Source organism: Neofelis nebulosa, chromosome 9 (assembly GCF_028018385.1).
Source record: "Neofelis nebulosa isolate mNeoNeb1 chromosome 9, mNeoNeb1.pri, whole genome shotgun sequence".
NCBI classification, from domain to species: domain Eukaryota; kingdom Metazoa; phylum Chordata; class Mammalia; order Carnivora; family Felidae; genus Neofelis; species Neofelis nebulosa.
In genome coordinates, this window is record NC_080790.1 from 114,013,809 (window position 1) to 114,033,344 (window position 19,536).

The 19,536-nt window shown below is 49.1% G+C and overlaps 1 protein-coding gene across 3 annotated transcripts; it reads left to right on the forward strand.

The window, feature by feature from the left end:
• Window positions 1-363: 363 nt before the first annotated feature.
• On the forward strand, window positions 364-19,225 carry TBC1D20 (TBC1 domain family member 20). 3 transcript variants are annotated; one of them, XM_058685180.1, is made up of 10 exons: window positions 370-572; window positions 808-1,035; window positions 2,076-2,187; window positions 8,671-8,856; window positions 10,476-10,556; window positions 14,059-14,245; window positions 14,439-14,540; window positions 15,481-15,622; window positions 16,434-16,621; window positions 16,893-19,225. In XM_058685180.1, exons 4-10 carry the CDS (start codon window positions 8,757-8,759, stop codon window positions 17,146-17,148), a joined length of 1,056 nt encoding a protein of 351 aa, XP_058541163.1. In that variant the 5' UTR covers window positions 370-572; window positions 808-1,035; window positions 2,076-2,187; window positions 8,671-8,756; the 3' UTR covers window positions 17,149-19,225. The 3 variants fall into 3 exon arrangements, with proteins under 3 accessions (XP_058541162.1, XP_058541163.1, XP_058541164.1); XM_058685181.1 differs by lacking the exon at window positions 2,076-2,187 and having other exon boundaries at window positions 808-1,031; XM_058685179.1 differs by lacking the exons at window positions 808-1,035; window positions 2,076-2,187 and having other exon boundaries at window positions 364-572.
• Window positions 19,226-19,536: the final 311 nt, after the last annotated feature.

Consider the following 19,536-nt stretch of genomic DNA (forward strand, 5'->3'; position numbering starts at 1 on the left):
GGGAGGAGAGCCTGTCTCGGTCCCATCACTCCCGCAGGCAAGAATTGAGCTGTGTCCCTGTGCTCTACACTCAATCACGAGTCTCGGTTTCTGGGATTTTCTGTATTCAAAGACCTGGTTAAGACAGTACTTTTATCATCATTATCATTTTACAGATAGGAAAAGCAAAAGAAATGACAAAATCTGGTCCCGTACACACCCACTCAAGTGTGCCGCGCGCTATAGCTCGGCTAGAACTCCGGGGCGCGCGCTTCCTCTCGCCGCTTAGGGCGCCCGCGCGCGTGTCCCCCGACCGCCGTCGGCCTAGCGTAGCGGCTGGTCACGTGCAGGCGCGGGGGCGGGGCCCGCGCGGACGCCTGCGCGCCTGCGCGCTTGCGCGCCGCGGGCTGACCGATCCCTACCCTGTCCGGCGGAGCCGGCGCTGGGTCCCGCGGCCATAGCCGCGTCTTCTCTCGGCTCTGCCACCAGCCGGGGCTCGGGCCCGGGCCCGGGCCCCCGGGACATGGCCCTCCGGAGTGCGCAAGGCGACGGCCCCACCTCCAGCCGCTGGGACGGCGGCGCCGAGAAGACAGGTACGGAAGCCGGCGGGGGTGCCGAGGAGCGGCCTTCGGGGACGGCGCGAGGGGCAGGGGCGGCCCTGCGGGTGGAGAAGGGGGGAGGCAAGGAACAGCTGTCGGAGGAGCGGCCCCGGGCGCAGGCGGCGTCCAGGAGGGGCCCGAGGGACCGCGCGGGGTGCGCCCAGCGCCGCGGGCCGGGGTCGGGACGGCGGGAGAGGAAAAGGGTGATGGGCCCGGTCACGTCTGAAAGGGAAGCGATCCTGGAACTGGGGAGTCAGCGGATGCTGAGACCACAGGAACCCTGCTGGCAGACTCGCGTCCCCTGTGCGAAGGAAGGGCGGGGGAATCTGGTCCGGCTTCGTCACGTCTGGAGAGAATTGGGTCTCCCGGAGAACTGAGGCCAAGCCTCCACCCCCGGCCCGAGGCTGTCCGGCCACGTCCGCACGCTCCTGGTGCCTCCTCCCTAGTTGTAAGGCAAGTTTCCCAAACTTCATTCATCGCTCACCCGCTTGATTTACGCGGTGTACGTGTACCACCTATTTGTTTTAATTGCCATAAAAATCCAGCCTTTTAAAATGTACAGTTCACTGGTTCTTAGCACATTTACAGTGTTGTGCAATCATAGCCGCTGTCTGATTCCAGGACGTTTCTAATTCCCAAAAGAAATCCATCACTCCCCATTCCCCAGTCTCCACAGCTCCTGGCAACCACTAATCTACTTTCTGCCTCAATCCTGTGCCACCTATTTGAATGTTACTTAATTTTGTAGGAGAAAGCGATTGTCCCAGATTTTCATAGTTTCATACCAAGCAGTAATTTGTGTGAAACCATGGTTTCATTGTGCACTGGTTTTGAATATGTTTTACGTACAGTTAAAATACGGCACTTAAAATTATTCACGTTTACTCTGTACCGAGTAAAATAATCTCTTTTTCCCCTAAGACTAAGGTGACTTTCCCACCTTTCCGTTCTCTGATGGGCGCTGCCCAGAATAGAACCAACCACGTATTCAACCCACATTTTTGGTGAAGCACCCGGTGTCCACATTTTGTTTCTCTGGGCTCATTTTCTGTTATTTTCTTTTTCTCCTGTTCTAATCCTGGATGGAAGTGGAGCTCACTCGTATTATTTCTTTGGGCTCTTTGGCCTTTGTAAACCCTTTGCTGGTGTTTTAGTATGACTGACATCTGTCCTCATGGCGTAGTAGTGCCCCGAGTAGTATGGGTTTTGTGACCTGTTATATCGTGTGGCTGTGCCTAGGTTGTGAGACCTAGTTTCCTTGATGTTTTGCTTCTCTGGATGAATGGGAGGAATTTAGAGATGAGACTTTTTGTTTTTGTTAAATGTTTTTGTTCTGTTTTTAATCCTATTGGAGACTTGGTGGCAAAGTTACTAATACTGGAAGCCCCCCTTTGTAGACTTTACGATCAGAGTGGTTTACTCTCTAGAATATTTTTTCTTTATTGTTAGGGTAAAGCAGTCTTTCTTAATACATGCTTGTCTTCATGTTTCAGGTAGTTAATGGATCTCTGCTAATTTGGATACTGTTTGTTGAAACTAATTAGGACTTCCAGAAACAGAGGCTACTTTGTTTTCTTTTGTTTTTAATAGGAACCTTACTCCAAGTAAGGTAAGGTGTTCCTCTCCCACTGTCTTTATCTGGTACAGATATGAAGTTCAAACATAAAACTTTAAGTTATTTTCCAGTGTCAACATTAGGAGTTCAAGGGATGGGGCAGGGGCGTGTCTGTTTAGGGGGACTCTCTATCCCCTCTGGCCGTGTCTTCCGTTGTTTTGATTAAGGCTAGCGTGGCTTGATTTGAGTTTGACTTCTGTTTAAAAACTGTCAAGCTTTCTCAGGGTGCCTGGCTAGCTCAGTCGGTAGAGCATGAGACTCTTGATCTCAAAGTCGTGAGTTTGAGGAGGTAGAGTTTACTTAAAAAAAAAAAAAGAAGACTAAAGCATTCTTGATATGCAAACTTAAACCGAATAATCAGTATGGAATTTTGTACTCTCACACAGATTTCGTTATTAAGTGTCTAGCATCATTTACCTCATCTAAGTCACTAACATGTATTGTGCTGATATGGAAAAACTTATAGAGGAAGCATAGCTAGTGTTTATCTTTTCTCATTGTCCTTTCCCTGTATATTAAGATATATCTTAATATACCATCTGTATATATCAGATGGTTTTGGGAGATACTTATTGCTCGGAGGATCTTTACCTGGGTTCTGCAGCCAGAGTTGAGAGAGGTGTGAGAAAGTAATGGGTTCAGCCATCCTTCTCTGAACTGTTAAGAATCACTGTTTCAATTCTCTTATTAAAATAATTTTCACGGAGAACAGGTCAAATAGTACTTATATCATTGTTCCCCCCTTGTTGAGGGAATTACTTTTCAGATATCAGGCTTTTTTTTTTTTTTTTAATAGCAGTGTCTTACATTTTGCAGCCAGTTGTAGGATAGTTACTTCACTCTGTCATGGTTATGATAACCAAGACCTCTAACTGTAAAGGAATTTGGAAAGTATCAGCTTCAGAATATATATATAATACATCTCTCTTTTAAGTGGGGGCAAAACGAAACTGGAGAAGAAAGGATTCAAGGGACTTTGGATGACCTATATGCAGATGTCTCAAGTGTAGCAATGTGTGTCTCACCCCAAAATCCATACATAAAATTTCTCTTAAAGTAGATCGTAGATGTTAAACCTCGGTGTTTTCCTGCACATCCCCAGAATAGGACTATGATTTTTCTCTCTGAGGTGAAATTAGCTGTTTAGCTGACACCACTAACCTTTTCTTCCTTGTTGTGTAGCTTAGCAGTTGACCTTATCACTCTGTGCTTTCTCCATCTGCAATTCACTTGAGTTTTCTGTTTTTTCCTTTTTTACATCACAACGAGAGCCTATATATTAGGTGCAGTAAATATTTGTTGAAGGAGGGGAGTGGCACACACAGGCGTGCCTTTGATATTGGACCCTGAACAGACAGCAGCTAAAGTCCACATTGGAGCAGTATCCTACTCTGGGAAGTACCAGTAACTTTAGGAAAAGGCCAAAGAGTCTAGGAACCTATGTAGAGTCGTGCAGTGAGCCCGTTCTTAACAGGAGCATGGGGAAAAAGAATGTCATTTGCTGTAGGCCAGTTTTTCCAGAGGAGCAGCGGCTGAGCTAAATTATTTATTTTATTCTGCACTTATTTGTTGGGTTCCCACAGAGTGCCAAAAACCAAGAAGACAGGAGTGCATTTTGAAATGCAGGATTAAAAACAAAATCAGAGTAGAGTGTTAGGAGAAATAAGTGTTGGATCTGTGGTTCCGAATTAGTTAAAGTTCTGGCAGATTATTTGCCAAAGCATAATGGGAATCTGGCTGATTGCAGACAGTGTTATTTCCCTCAAGTTCCTAGCAACAGTTTTCCTTTCCCTCAGATTGCCAAGCAGCTTACTTGGGAAGAGGGGTGATATGGATAGATATCTAAACAAATTGAGGAAATCTTTCCACACTCTTAACAAGTAGGTTAACAAGATTTCTAAATGTCAGCTTACCTCAGGCAGCATTCAGTGTTATCATTCTAAGTGTTCTTAGTTTGTGATGTGTAGAAAGTACAAGGGCACTCTAAATTGGGGGGGGGGGCGGAATACATATATATATATATATATATATATATATATATATATATATATATATATATATATATATATATAAAATATCTGCTGCTTTTTCTTTCTTTGCCAGAACTTAATCCAATCCCTGCCATATTTCGTCTCAGCCTATGATGTTATATAAAAAGTCTTCTTTTTGGGGCACCTGGGTGTCTCAGTCGGTTAAGCATCTGGTTTCGGCTCAGGTCGTGATCACAGTTCGTGAGTTCAAACCCCATGTCGGGCTCCGTGCTGACATCTGGGAACCTGAAGCCTGCTTCACATTTCTGTGTGTGTGTCTCTTTCTCCCTCTACCCCTCTCCTGCTCACACTCTCTCTGTCTCTCTCTCAAAAATAAATATTTAGGGGCGCCTGGGTGGCTCAGTTGGTTAAGCGCTGACTTCAGCTCAGGTCACGATCTCACGGTCCGTGGGTTCGAGCCCTGCATCGGGCTCTGTGCTGGCAGCTCAGAGCCTGGAGCCTGTTTCAGATTCTGTGTCTCCCTCTTTCTCTGACCCTCCCCTGTTCATGCTCTCTCTCTGTTTCAAAAATAAATAAATGTTTAAAAAATTTAAAAAATAATAATTAATAAATAAATAAATATTTAAAAAAAATTTTTTTAATAAATAAACATTAAAAAAAAAAAAAGTTCTGGGGCTCCTGGGTGGCTCAGTCAGTTAAGCGTCTGGCTCTTGACTTCGGCTCAGGTCATGATCTCACAGTTCATGGGTCTGAGCCCCAATTGGACTCTGTGCTGGTGGTGCAGAGCCTGCTTGGGATTCTCTCTCTTCCCCCTCTTCTCTGCCCCTCCCCTGCTTGTGTGCTCAGCCTCTCTCTCAAAATAAATACATAAACTTAAAAAAAAAAAAAAGTCTTCTTTTCTTCCACATGTCTCCATGTCTTCTCCTCCAAAGGATGGCCCTTTTGGGGCGCCTGGGTGGCGCAGTCAGTTAAGCGTCCGACTTCAGCCAGGTCACGATCTCGCGGTCCGTGAGTTCGAGCCCCGTGTCGGGCTCTGGGCTGATGGCTCGGAGCCTGGAGCCTGTTTCCGATTCTGTGTCTCCCTCTCTCTCTGCCCCTCCCCCGTTCATGCTCTGTCTCTCTCTGTCCCAAAAATAAATAAAAAACGTTGGAAAAAAAAAAAAAAAAGGATGGCCCTTTGACCCGTAGTTTAAAATTCCTTCTGTGGGGCGCCTGGGTGGCGCAGTCGGTTAAGCGTCCGACTTCAGCCAGGTCACGATCTCGCGGTCCGTGAGTTCGAGCCCCGCGTCAGGCTCTGGGCTGATGGCTCGGAGCCTGGAGCCTGTTTCCGATTCTGTGTCTCCCTCTCTCTCTGCCCCTCCCCCGTTCATGCTCTGTCTCTGTCTGTCCCAAAAATAAATAAAAAACGTTGAAAAAAAAAAAATTAAAATTCCTTCCTTGTCTTCCTCTTGAGTGCAGGATAAAACCCAGACTCATTTATGACCCACATTTCCTGCAGTCCTCCCAGGTTCTGTTTTCTCTCTTTACCTAACACTTGAGCCTCACAGACTCTCTCTGTGTTTTCTGGACATGGTGTTTCTCTCATGTGATAAGGTCTTTGCACGTACTCTTTCCTCCGCCTGGAATGCTCTCCAGCACAGTCTTCCATGTGCAAAATTTGCTTTAAGAAGGTGGCAGAATATATTTTCATTGAAGCCTTTCCTGATTGCCCCAGGAGTAGGCATTCTTTCCTCTGGATTTTCATAATTCGTCATGATTCTGTTCTATAATAATTGTGTTCCTCCCCAACGTGAGCCTCTCAAAGGCTGAGGGGTCATATTCATCTTTTTATCCCAGTGTGGTGCTTAACTACCAGTAGATGCTCATTGGGTGATGGACTGATACATGGATGGATAGACTAATGAGTGGCTGGGGAGACGGAAGGGAGGAAGGAAGGAGGGAAGGACGGACGGACACACACACACTCAAGCCAAGAACTTGAAGCACCTTATAAACAAACATCTGACCAGCTACGTGCTCTGCTAACAGAGGGCATTGGGACTTGTTTTTTCATGATTTCTAGGTAGAGTAACCATTTAACTGAGCATCCAAACTGGGACGTTTCTGAGAGTGCAGCTGGCAGGAGGGATTTACGTGGATGATTATCCTGGGACTCTAGGCGCAAACCAGGAATGTCTCAGACAAACAGGAGCAGACGGTCATCCTACTAGGTGAAAATAACAGTCTAGCCAGGAGGACAGGTTCCCCCCGGGTGAAGAGTCACCTGTGTTGCATTTGTAGCTGCACCTCCCGTTGCATGTAACCGCAGTGCAGTGATACCTGTTTATGTGGTTAGTGTGTCACAACTGTGGTAGGTAGGTAACCAGGACCACCTTTCATTGGTGTTAATAATGTGCGTCTTTGTCCTGGAAACAGTTTGTGGACTGTTGTCTCAGAATAAACTACTACTCAGGAAAGTTGCTTTGTGGCTCTCCTTTTTTTTTTTTTTTTAATTTTAATTTTATTTAAATGTTTATATTAGAGAGAGCACGCAAGCCGCAAGCCAGGAGGGCTAGAGAGAGAGGGAGACAGAATCCAAAGCAGACTCCAGGCTCCTGCGGTCAGCAGAGAGCCTGACACAGGGCTCGAACTCACGAGCTGTGAGATCATGACCTGAGCCGAAGTTGGATGCCTAACCGACTAAGCCACCCAGGCATCGCCCCCCCTTTTTAAAAATTTTAATGTTTATAGTTGAGAGAGAGGGGCTTTGTGGCCCTTCTAAAGCCTAACCGACTTCCAGCGTTCATCTTCTCTAAAGCCCAAACTTCCTTCCAGTGTTACCTTCCACTTACATTAAGTGTAGTGTCTTGCACCTTGTATTTGCTACATAAACATTTTTTAAGGAGTCGATTTACTGTTAGATGGAAGGGACTTGTGTTTCTTATCTCTCGGCCTTTCTTCTCTCTACCCTGCCCTCTGCCTCTTGAAATCCTCCCCTTCCTTTTGAAATTGCACTCTCCGGTAATGCCTTCTCAAGTTAGCCTGAGCTACAACGGTCTCTTTGAGCTCTTGGTGTCCACACATCCCTTTTTTGGGGCAATTATGGTACACTGCTTTGTAACATCTCTTTGGTATTGTCTTGTTTAACTTGCGTTTGCAGTTCGCAGTTCCGAAAGTTAGGCATTCCACATTAAATTGTGAAAGCATGTTTTCTGCATTATTTTCTTTTCCTTTTTTTTTTCTTCTAAGGAGATGGCTTATTTATTTATTTATTTATTTTTAAGTTGATGTATTTATTTTTGAGATAGAGAGAACACCAGCAGGGGAGGAGCAGAGAAAGACAGAGGATCTGAAGTGGGTTCTGTGCTGACAGCAGAGAGCCCAGCATGGAGCTTGAACTCATGAACCGTGAGATCATGACCTGAGCCCAAGTCGGATGCTTCCACTAAGCCACCCAGGTGTCCCTCCACATAATTTTCAATAGAAAAATTATAATATGATACACATCAACCACAAATCTCAGCCAATTTCCTAAAAAGGAATTTAAACACAGTAAAATGCCAGTGTATAAATAAACTATCACTTAGGGATGTAAGATGCTTAGAACATCACCCTTACTTAATATGGTCATCAGGAAACAGTTGCTTTGTGTGCAGCTATCATGCCTGTCTTATCACCAGCCACGCTGGAGACCCTTTGCAAGTATACCCTTTGATCTGTTTTTGAAAATATGTAGGGTCTCCTGTCTGGCTCAGTTAATAAACTGTGCAACTCTTGATCTCGGGGTCATGAGTTCAAGCCCCATATTGAGTGTGGAGCTTAAAAAAAAAGAAAGGGGCGCCTGCGTGGCTCCATTGGTTGAGCATTGGACTCTTGGTTTCAGCTCAGGTCATGATCTCATGGTTCGTGAGTTCGAGCCCTACATCGGGCTCTGCGCTGACAGTGTGGAACGTGCTTGGGGGCACTCTCTTTCCCCTGTCTCTGCCCATTCCCCACTCGCTCTCTCTGTCTCTTAAATAAACTTAGGGGAGAAAAAGAAAGAAAGAAAATGTCTCTGCATAATTCTGAAATGTTACCAGTTGTATTAGCATGTAACTGGGAAATTTTTGTCTCGTGGTTTTATTTTAAAATGCAGTATTGAATTTTGGCAATATGCATATAAACGTTCTGTGAAGTTTGGGATTAAGAAAGAACAAGCATTGTATTCTATTTTGTCCTATCCTATCTTATACTATACTATCCTATTCTATCTTATCCTAAAACATTAACAGTAAATGTTAGATATGCCTGAGTTTAATGAGCACTTATTGTAATTGTAATTCCTTGCTTGTTACTTACATGGTATATCTCCTTAGTGTTTTGCACATTATGTGCTAATTACATGTTTGTAAGTGGACTTTAAGAATATCTACCTGTACCCCAAATCAAATAAGGAGATTGAGCCCTGCGCAGAAAAGGTACACATGCTGAATACGTGCCTAATGCCTTTTTCCCCTTTGTTTTGCAGACTTTACCGCCAAAAGGAAAAAGAAAGTGGCAGAGATTTACCAGGCTCTGAACAGTGATCCCACTGACGTGGCTGCCCTTAGACGCATGGCTATCAGTGAAGGAGGGCTCCTGACTGATGAGATCAGGCAGAAAGTGTGGCCCAAGCTCCTCAATGTCAATACCAATGACCCACCTCCTATATCAGGTAATGGTGGGGAATGGTTGTGAGGGGAACTTGTCTAAGATGCGAGGACAAAAGAATTTCAGGATCTTTCATTCTTAATGCTCATTTTAAACCAGTTGTAGATGAGTAAATCTGAAGCATTTTAGGGCCCACGCTAAAAATTGGGCCCACTCTGAAAATAAGACCAAACTGATAAGACTTTTCTTCAAACACGGAGTGAGCTTTTACGAGGTTGATAGGTAGCTTTTATCGGCTAAGTGGGGGAGTTTATATTCTGGTCTGTGTTCACTTAGAGGTGGGTTGTAGGGATCTGTATTTTAACAAGCACCCCAGCTGGTTCTGGTGCAAATGAACTCCATTTTGAGAAACTTTAGGCCATGGGGAGAGCCAAACGAAACTTCTTCGTTGGGAAATACTAAGATTCTTTTGAAAGCTCAAATTCTGTAACTGTATGAAAAGCTGTTCCTTAACTAGTTTGCAAGGCCCATGCAGTGGAAGGAGTTTCTTGGAATATAGCACAACATACAAAGAAAGTACAATCTACTTTGTCATTCATCCACTCAACACTGGTGGCTTTCCTGCCGTGTATAGCAGAAGTCCAGTGCTGGAGATTCTTCCACTCATTTGGCAGGTGGTCCTTGTGCTCCTGTTGTGCGCCCGGTACTAGAGATGATTAGAACAGCCTCTGCTGATCAAAAGCTCGCAGTGTCATGGTGCACAGTGCAGCCGAGTGGGTGTTAAGTCGCCTCTCGTTCGTCTCTTTGAAACCGGCTGCCTCGGCGCAGTCAGCTGTGGGTTGGAAGGAAGCGACATCACCACATTCACAGTCTTGACTCCTGAGATGATGTCCTTCTCTCAGATCGCAAACTTCCCAGATCTTTATAAGATGAGGTCTGTATGTGGGGATGTGTTACACCTGCGCCTCGGTAGCTTTCGATCGTAGTTGTGATGGAAATGCACACTTGTTACAGAACGCTAGGTTCGGTTGAGGAAAGTGTGCACTTGCTGCGTATACACAGCAGCTAGAGGCTGCCGCGGTATTTTCAGTGTTGGATTGGCAGCTGAACACAAGTACCCGCTCCTGTTTGCACTCAGTCCTAGAATTTCAGGGTCAAGAGAGGTGAGGTACTTCTTTGTGTGCGTTGATCTTAATACTCCTTTCTGAGCGGCTCAGTGCTCCCTAGGCTGTACAGATGTTTGAGTTTCTCCAGCAGTCTGTGGTTTCCCCATCCACGATCTCATCTGATCCTTGCAGTAACCTGAGAGGGGCATATGGAAGGAAATATCCCCATTTTACAGACGTGGGCCTTGAAGTTCAGGGCCGTCCCCCGGTGACACACGGTAGCAGCCTCCAATAGGCCCCCGGCCTCCTGACTCCTCGTGCACTGCTCCTTCTGTCTCAGGGTTGTCTCCTGGACAGTCCGTGTCCCTCCGCTTACAGTCACTTTAGCTTGAATGAAACGGCGGGTTTGGAGCTAACCTGGGGGTTCCTCTCCCCATGTTGTCTCTTGTGTCATATGTCCTCTTGAGGAAAAGCTTAAGTGTGCCCTCCCGGCCTTTGGTGCCATAGCAGAATGTTCTTGTCCCTGCTCCGGCTTCTCAGACTTTGCTGCGGTAACGCGTTCCTTTTCCTCCCACAGGGAAGGACCTGCGGCAGGTGAGCAAGGACTACCAGCAAGTGCTGCTGGACGTCCGCCGGTCCTTACGGCGCTTCCCGCCCGGTGAGAAGCAAGTGCTCCCTCGGTCTTGCCGCCCCAGGAGCTCCCGCCCCAACTGCACCCAGCGGGACCCGGTCGGGGACCTTGTACTCACGACTGGGTCACCTTCAGACCCCTCACTGCCAAAGTCTGAGCCAGAAGTCCTTTCTCTTGGCCTAGAGGTGGTGGGTGAAAACCCTAGGGGTTCTTCCCCCTTCAGAGCCACGGGAGAGACTCCGTAGGGACCGCTGTAGCCGTTGTCTGGCTTTAGAGAGCAGCTTGGCTGACCAGTGGGCGCTAACAAGAGCCAGGCGTACCTTCATCCGATTGGATTTCTAAGTAGGGATTTCTCCCACATGCCTCTGTTGGGTCCCTGGACTGGAAGGGAGGCCATTCCCTGTGTGGTTAAAGGGGCTGTTTGAGAAACTGCTTCCCACGCTGGGGAGAAGGAGAACAGCGGCCGGCTCTGGTCTCTGTCTTCGCGACAGAGGAAGCTGGGCGACAGACGTCGTGCTTCTGATCCCGTCCTCTCCCTCTGGCAGCCTCGCCTTTGCTTAGGTCTGGGGAGGAAGGAGAATTGCTGCGGGGGACGAGAGCCTCTAAACCCATTGCCTCCCTCTTCCAAAACCGTGCTCTGGCTCAGATTTTGCCCGTTAAAGCGCCTTCTTTGCCCTGTGCAGCCTTGCTCCAAGGCGATGACACTCGCCATCCCTGTGTGGCCGGTAGCTTTTGAGAAGAACGTGTGCCCGTGGCCCAGTCCCCTTTCCCTAGGCTACAGGTCCACATAAGACCGCATGGGCCAAGGCCCCATTTCACCCCAGCTAATCTTTTCCTTGGAACCCTTTCTGCTTCTTCTGTTTATGGACCGATGGTGCGTGAGGCTCTTTGTGTGGGCTGACCTTTCCACGTGCTTTCATATTCTTCTTGTGTCTGTGTTGTTCTGAACTTAGCCGACCTCTCTTACTCTGAAACTTCAGAGTTAAGGTTAGTCTCTCCTCCTTGATTACTTTCCCTAACCATTGTAGCTGGTCTGCTCCATTTTCTTTTTGGCTTATCTTTTACAGTATGCCTTTTTGAGAAGAGGTGGTGTAAACACGAGCAACAGATGAATTTGCTTTTACCTTAAACCCTTTGTTCAGGGTCGTTTGGGCGCTTCCATGAACTGTTTTCTCTCAATGTCTGTCATAACTGGAAGAGCTAATGGTGTGGGAGAGCAGTGCTGGGGCCACTCCTCCAAAGCAGCTCACAAGGCCACGTTTTGGCAGTTTCCTTCTTCCTTTCTCTCTCTCTCTCTCTCTTTCTTTCTTTCCTTTTTTTATTTTTTTATTTTTTTTAATGTTTATTTTTGAGAGAGAGAGCAAGAGAGAGAGAGCAAGCAGGGGAGGGGCAGAGAGAGAGGGAGACCCAAAAGCAGGCTCCAGGCTCTGAGCTGTTAGCACAGAGCCCGACGCAGGGCTCGAAATCACGAACCACGAGATCATGACCTGAGCTGAAATCGGAGGCTTAACCGACCCTGCTACCCAGGGGCTTTTTTTTGGCATTTTCATACTAAAAGCCACATGAGAGGTGCCTGGGTGGCTCAGTTGGTTAAAGGTCTGACTCTTGGTTTCGGCTGTGGTCACAATCTCATGGTTCTTGAGCCCCGACTCAGACTCTGAGCTAACAGCAGAGAGCCTGCTTGGGGATTCTCCTCCCCCCTCCTTCTCTGCCCCTCCCCAACTCATGCAAGCTCTCTCTCTCTCTCTCAAAATAAATAAACTTCCAAAAAATAAATAAAAGTCACATGAGCAGAGGAGCCATACTGACCACTGCCAGAACCAGCTGCGTTATCTGCACTATCTCCTGAGGCAGGCTCCCCCGTTTCTGGAATATCTTAGATCAAGATATAGTCCTGGGGGAGTGCCTGAGTGGCTAAGTTGGTCAGGTGTCGTGATTCTTGATTTTAGCTCAGGTCATGATCTCACGGTTCAGGAGTTTGAGCCCTGTGTCAGGCTCTGTGCCGACAGTGTAGAGCCTGCTTGGGATTTTCTCCCTGTCTCTCTAACTCTCCCTGCCTCACATGCATGTGTTCGATATCTCTCTCTCTCTCTCTCTCTCTCTCTCTCTCTCTCTCTCTCTCTCTCTCTCTCTCTCTCTCAAAAATTAACTTAAAAAAAAAAGGCGGGGGGGCGCCTGGGTGGTTCAGTCGGTTGAGCGTCCAACTTTGGCTCAGGTCATGATCTCGTGGTCTGTGAGTTCAAGCCCCTCATCAGGCTCTGTGCTGACAGTTGGGAGCCCGGAGCCTGCTTCGGATTCTGTGTCTCCCTCTCTCTCTGCCCCTCCCCCGCTCATGCTCTGTCTCAGAAATAAACATTAAAAAAACTTAAAAAAAAAAAAGGTTAGATTCCTGTGATGCTTAGGTTGGCTTAGAGGGGAACACACAACTCTTAAATTTTTTATTTTTATGTAGTTTCATATCTATAGAAAAGTTGCAAAAATAAGACAAATAATTCCTCAGATACCTTTTGCCCAGATTTCCTTATATGTTAGCATTTTGCTATATCTGTTTTCATATTGCTTTGTGCCTTTCTTACACACACACACACACACACACACACCCTTTTTTTTTCTGAACTATTTAGGAATAAATTACAGACCTGCCGCCCCTTTACCCCTAAATATTTCAAGGTGTGGTTCCTAAAACAAGGCCCTTACATAATCACAGTGCACTTATTAAAATCAGTAACACTGAAAAATACTGCTTCTCATGTACATTTTATTCAGGTCTCACTGTTTACTGCAATAATGTCCTTCACAGGAAAAGGAGATACAGATGCATTCATTTCCCATTTAGTCATTGTTTCTCTTTAGCCTTCTTTAACCTGGAATAGTTCCTTTGTGTTTTATGACTCAGTTATTTTTGTAAAATTTCCCTCGGTTTGGGCTTGTCTAGTATTTCCTTATGATTAGATTCAGGTTTATGCGCTTTTTTTGTTGTTTGTTTATTTTTGAGAGAGAGCACAAGTGAGGGAGGGGTAGACAGAGAGGGAGACACAGAATCCGAAGCAGGCTCCAGGCTCCGAGCTGTCGGCGCAGAGCCCGACGCAGGGCTCCAACTTCAGTGCCCTGAGGTCCTGGCCCGAGCCGGTCGGACGCTCAGCCGACTGAGCCCCCGGGCGCCCCGGGTTTATGCGCTCTCGATGGGAATTCCACGGAAGCGATCCTGTGTTCTCGGCGCGCACATCAGGAGGCTGGTGCCGTCACGTAGCCACATCCCTGGCAGTGTCCGCTGCGGGGACCTGGTTAGGACGGCGTCTGCGGGCTCGTCCGCCGTGAGGTGGCTGCTCTCTGGCTCTTTCCCGTGTGCCAGGTGGTTTCGATGGTGTGTGGATTCCTGCGTGTTGCCCAATTGTTCCTAATTCCGTTTTTTGTTTTTGTTTGTTTTTTTTTAATTAAACGCTTTGGAACTCCTTTGCTGCCCGTCCTAACCTCCTGGTTACCAGGCTGCTTGCTGTGTTCAAGTGCATCTCCCCTCCCCCCTCCGCAGGCATGCCAGAGGAACAGAGGGAGGGGCTGCAGGAGGAGCTGATCGACATCATCCTGCTCATCTTGGAGCGCAACCCCCAGCTGCACTACTATCAGGGCTACCATGACATCGTGGTCACCTTTCTGCTGGTGGTCGGCGAGGGGCTGGCGACATCTCTGGTAGAAAAATTGTCCACCCACCACCTCAGGTACCGGTGCGGAGGAACAGAGGAGGAAGGCGATCGCTGCCCGAGGCCCCCCGCCCCTCCCCCGCCCCGCCCCCGGGAGAATGCCTCGGCCCGGTGTCCGCTCATTGTTTTCAGCGTGGGAGCCCCGTTCTGCCCCCTCAGCCCGGATCCGGGTGTCCGGTCGGACCGAGCTCAGTGCATTGTCTCCCTCTAGGGATTTCATGGACCCCACAATGGACAACACCAAGCACATATTAAACTGTCTGATGCCCATCATCGACCAGGTGAATCCAGAGCTCCACGACTTCATGCAGAGGTATATACGCCCCTCCGTGCACGCGCAGACACACCCCTTTGGCTTTCTCCTGGCCCGTGTGTCTTCCCCGCGAGTCTGGCTCGGTGTCCCCATCATCGTATGTTGATGAGCGTTAAGTTCTTCCAGGTTGTCCTTTCTGTCTGCCAGCGACCTGGATAATCCAGTTCTGTACATTCTGGGAGCATTTGGGGGGTACCGTGCTCCCGTGGGGATACAAGAGATGTCACAGCACAGGCCCTTGAGGACTTTACATCTGGTGAGGGGTGAGGAGAGGTCGGTGAGGTCCGCGTGCCGAGGTAGACTCTTGAGGTTACTGCCACCAGAGAACTACATAACTACTGTGGGATGCCCAGGCGTGAAAGACAAAGTCAGCTGTGGGTTGTTTTACTCACCAGATACCAAGGAGAAGAAATATTTCTTTGCAAATCTCACGGGACTTTTTTCTCTTCTGTGTAACTGGCAATGTGTCTTTGACCGGCACCTCACCCTTTTTCTTTTTTTTTTTTTTTTTTAAATAATATCTGTGTCTTAAGGTGTTTCAGTGATCTCTTAACTGAACAGTTAATACAATTATGTCTTTAAGCCTGAGAATCTGTATATTGCCTGTGCCCCCAGACGGATATATGACTTTCTCAGAACGAAAATGATGGTACATTGTGAAAACAGCTACTTCTTCCTGTATATGACATTTTTTGGCCATTAAGAAAACAGCCAGTGAGATAAGGCAACCAGGACCCTATCATAGTATTAGTGTCATGATGGTGGGTATGTTTTAAGGACTTTGTATTTTGTGAGAAGACGCTGAATTCCTCGGTGGCTGAATTTTCCAGAGAGTGTCTTTCCCAAACTCTTCTCATAAGCGCGGAGGACAAAGACACCCCCGACACTGGGAAGGGACAGCCCAGCAGGGAACCTAACATCTGGATTTCCTTGCCCCTAGTGCCGAGGTGGGAACTATCTTTGCCCTCAGCTGGCTCATCACCTGGTTTGGGCATGTCCTGTCTGACTTCAGGCACGTTGTGCGGTTATACGACTTCTTCCTCGCCTGCCACCCGCTGATGCCCATTTACTTTGCAGCCGTGGTAAGTCCAGGCCATGAGCCGGCAACTAGGTTCACCGTCCAGGATCATTTTCCCTCAAGGGAGACCTGGTGACAAGGGAAAGATGGGAAAAACAGCATTTCCCAGACTGACGTCCCTGGACACCGTTCCGTGCATTGTTAATGGGAGTGTCATGGGAAACAAAGGTTCTGTGTAAAACAGGCTTGATAAATGCTTGGTTGAACCAAGTGAAACCAGTCTGTTGACCGCATGTCTCCTCTGAACCTTTAAAATGCTCGCGTGCGTTGGGGATGGTCAGTGTTCCTGTTGACGTCTTCCGGAAGTGGTACAGACCGCAGCTCCAGACTCGGGAAGAGGCGAGGTGCGGTATGATGAGAGGACACTGACGTGGCTTGGTGGGGGCTCCAGTCAGGAGGGCCTGGATCGTGGAGGTCACAGTGGAAGTGGGAGCACACGGGAACCCTTCGCTGTTTTGGGGAGGGGAGCAAGCCTGTTCTTTCTACTGCTTTGATCCATTTCTTCCTTGTTGGAGCTCCAGGCATCTCCCCGATACCCCTTTCCTCTTCTTCCCCCCGAAAGAACCTCGCTCATTTTATTGGTCAGCCTTCCACATCCCGGGGTGGGAGTTTGCCGGTTGTAGGAAGGACCAGCTCACCGGGAAAAGCACTCAGATACGTGCGTTATTGCTTCCTAGATGGACACGAGACTTTGTTGAAGGTGCAGGGCCAGCCCAGTCTGTCACCAATTTAAATTCATCGCTAAGGAGAATGACGTGCCAGCGGCGAAGGCCCCATATGTTCTGGTCTCTGACGCAAGGCCTTGCTCCCCACAGATCGTGTTGCATCGAGAGCAGGAGGTCCTGGATTGCGACTGCGACATGGCCTCGGTCCACCACCTGTTGTCCCAGATCCCTCAGGACCTGCCCTACGAGACACTGATCAGTAGAGCCGGAGACCTGTTCGTTCAGTTTCCCCCGTCCAAGCTGGCTCTGGATGCAGCTGCCCAGCAGCAGGCCGAAAAGTGAGTGAGGCCAAGGCTCCGGTTGAACCGGGGGTGTTCGTACGTGAGCAGGAGCGGCGAAGACCGTGTCTGCTGGGGACAGGGCGGGGCCGTGCTTCTAGAGATCTGAGCTTACGCCAGCAGGACCCCCACTTGGGTCTTCGTGAGTCTGTATCAAGAAGAGCCTTCTAAGCAGTGGGTGGCTCTGCCCTCAGCCTCTTTCATAATCCAGTTTTTCTTTCCTTGTCTTCTTTCGCGCCATCTCGTTCTTTCCGTTTCCTTCCCTCTGCAGGACGGCAGCCTCTACCTTCAAAGACTTCGAGCTGGCGTCGGCCCAGCAGAGGCCTGACACGGTGCTGCGGCAGCGGTTTCGGGGCCTTCTGCGGCCTGAGGAGCGAACGAAAGACGTCCTGACCAAACCAAGGACCAACCACTTTGTGAAACTGGCGGTGATGGGGCTGACGGTGGCGCTCGGAGCGGCCGCCCTGGCCGTGGTGAAGAGCGCCCTGGAGTGGGCCCCGAAGTTTCAACTGCAGCTCTTCCCCTAGACGCCAGAGAGGACGCTTCCTCTTCCGTGACATTAAGGTCTCACCCTTCCATGGAAGGATTGGGAGGGGGTGGAATTTCCTTTATTAAAAGGGTTTCTGTCAAGGGTTTTCTATTCCTGCCGGCCCTCCCTCCCTGCCTGTGGTTTGCCTTTGCTTCAGAGGCCGAGAGGGGAGCCCGCCTGGCATCTGGCGTCGGCACTTGGAGGCCTGGCTGCGGGACTCCTCTCCTTCCGGGGGCGTTACTCAGCGTCCCCCCACCCCCCCCCCCACCCCCCGCTGCCACCTCTCGTGTTGGAGGAACTGGGTTTCTTGAGCTGCCCACAGCTGTGGGAACCCGCTGGGCCTGGTGCCTGGGGACCCTCTCGGCTGCCCAGTGGTAAGTAAGTTGGGCCACTGAGCGCCCGCCTCGCGGCTCCTCCGGTTCTGTCTCCGGCGGCCGGTCAGAGACGGAGGGAGCCGCTGCTGAGGAAGTCGGACCTTGGAGCAAAGGCGAGGGACAGAGGCTGCCGGCCGGGACCAAGACCGGCCCCTCTCAAGAGCAGCTCTGCTAGCTGGCGGAGCTGGTCAGAGATCAGACAGGCGTGAACTAGGTTCCTAGGTAAATCCTGCCTGTTTTCAACCTAGAAGGCACTTGGGCATCTCCAGTCGAACAGGAAGGGACATCAAGTTGTAGGGCCCAGATACAAACTGGTTTTGCCTGCCTTGTGTCTTTTTTTCCTGTCTGTTCTCTTGCACATGCCACATGATGTTGCTTTTAAAGGACACTTTTATTACTGTTTTTAGAATTACACATACCCAACGTGTAAAGTGCCCTCACTTTAAAAATGATAGTTCCTTCATGGGAAAAATAGTTCTCATCAGAAGGATGAGCTTCTAAGACCCTGAACTTCCTTTCTCCCCAGTTATTTAACACCTCACTTGAGCTCGAGTTGCTGTGTGCTAACAGCCCCGCTCCTCCGGAGTGCCCACGTGCCCAGCTTTCCTTCCTTCCTGTTTCCCTCAGACCACTTTCCTGCTCCCATGTAGGCACCCGCTCACCACGCTGGCTTCATTTGGGGGGGTTCAGTTTATGCCCTCGACTGCTGGTCTCTCCTTCCTGGTTGGAGATGTCACCGGAAACTCGTCAGCAACCAGAAAGGGACACACTGCAGCCTGCAGAGGTTGGGGGAAGCCGAGAGCAGCCAGCTCCCGCCCTGAGCTTCTTGGGGACCCTCCAGGACTTAGGGGACAAGATGGATCGTTCGGTCCTTCCTGGACGGCTTTTCCCGTAAGCGAAGCCAAGTTTCTTTGAGATTAACTCTGGCTTGAAAACAAAAGTGCCTTCTGCTGCTCTGAAGAGTTGAGGCGTATGGTATGAAGCAGCAATGTCCTTTCATTTCCCTGGTCTCTGGGGCACTGTTCTCTTGGCAGGTGTTTTCTTAACGTGAACATGCCAGAAGTCCTCTCCCTTGGCATACCCAGACCACAGAGTGGAGGGCATTTAGTGTGCCAGGCAGCCAGCAGGCCCAGAGCAGTGGGGAGTGGTGTCTACGCCAAGTCACGTGAAGTGACACTAAGCACTTTAAAACAGAAGGTCAAAGTGATGGGTCATTCTCTGTAGCAGGAGCCCCACTTGGGGCGAGTGTAATGTGGGTGGGTTAATCTAGACAGTGGGGGATTCGTGAAGACCAAGGAAATTCTTCTAGGCCCCCGAGGTGGTGATGTGACAGATAGTCCCAGTCTTCTCCCCCTAGCAAGTTTGTCCCCTGTCATCTTTAGGGACAGATGGCAGCACGGACGCCTGCTACCCCGGCGCTGGGGCCTGGAAGGAATTGATGGGGAAGAGGGAAGGAGGGCATGTGATCAGGGTCCCAGGGCCACGGCCTTTAGATGCCAGGAAGCAAGTGTCATATGCTCCCGCCATGGCCTAAGGAGGGGGTTCGTTTGTTTTGTGGCTTTGCTGACATCAGGGTTCCCCCTGCCAATGAGAGGAAAGCATTATCCTTTACCTTCAGGTGGTTTACTGTTCTGTAAAGAATACATGTAAATATTTTGTACAGAGCCCTGTATAAAATAAATAGCCATACGTGGTTACTAATCAGTCTCCTGACATGGTGTCCTGCATACCACTTGTGGGGAGTAGACTCTGGCCTTACGCACCTGGCCTTGGGGCGCCCCCTTCTTCCACCTCGGGCCTGGGACTGCGCTGTAGTCTGCAGACTCTTGGTTGGCCTTGACTTGCTCAGGGAGCTTGGGGATTACCTGCCGCCCTGTTTCTCTTTCAGCCGCACACCAGGTGCTGCCTGGGGGTACTGGTCACCGTGCAGGCCACGTGGGGTATTAGTCTGGGGTCATCTTGCCTATTCTCCACATATTTCTGGAGATGCCTTTGGCTCTAAAGGCAAGGCT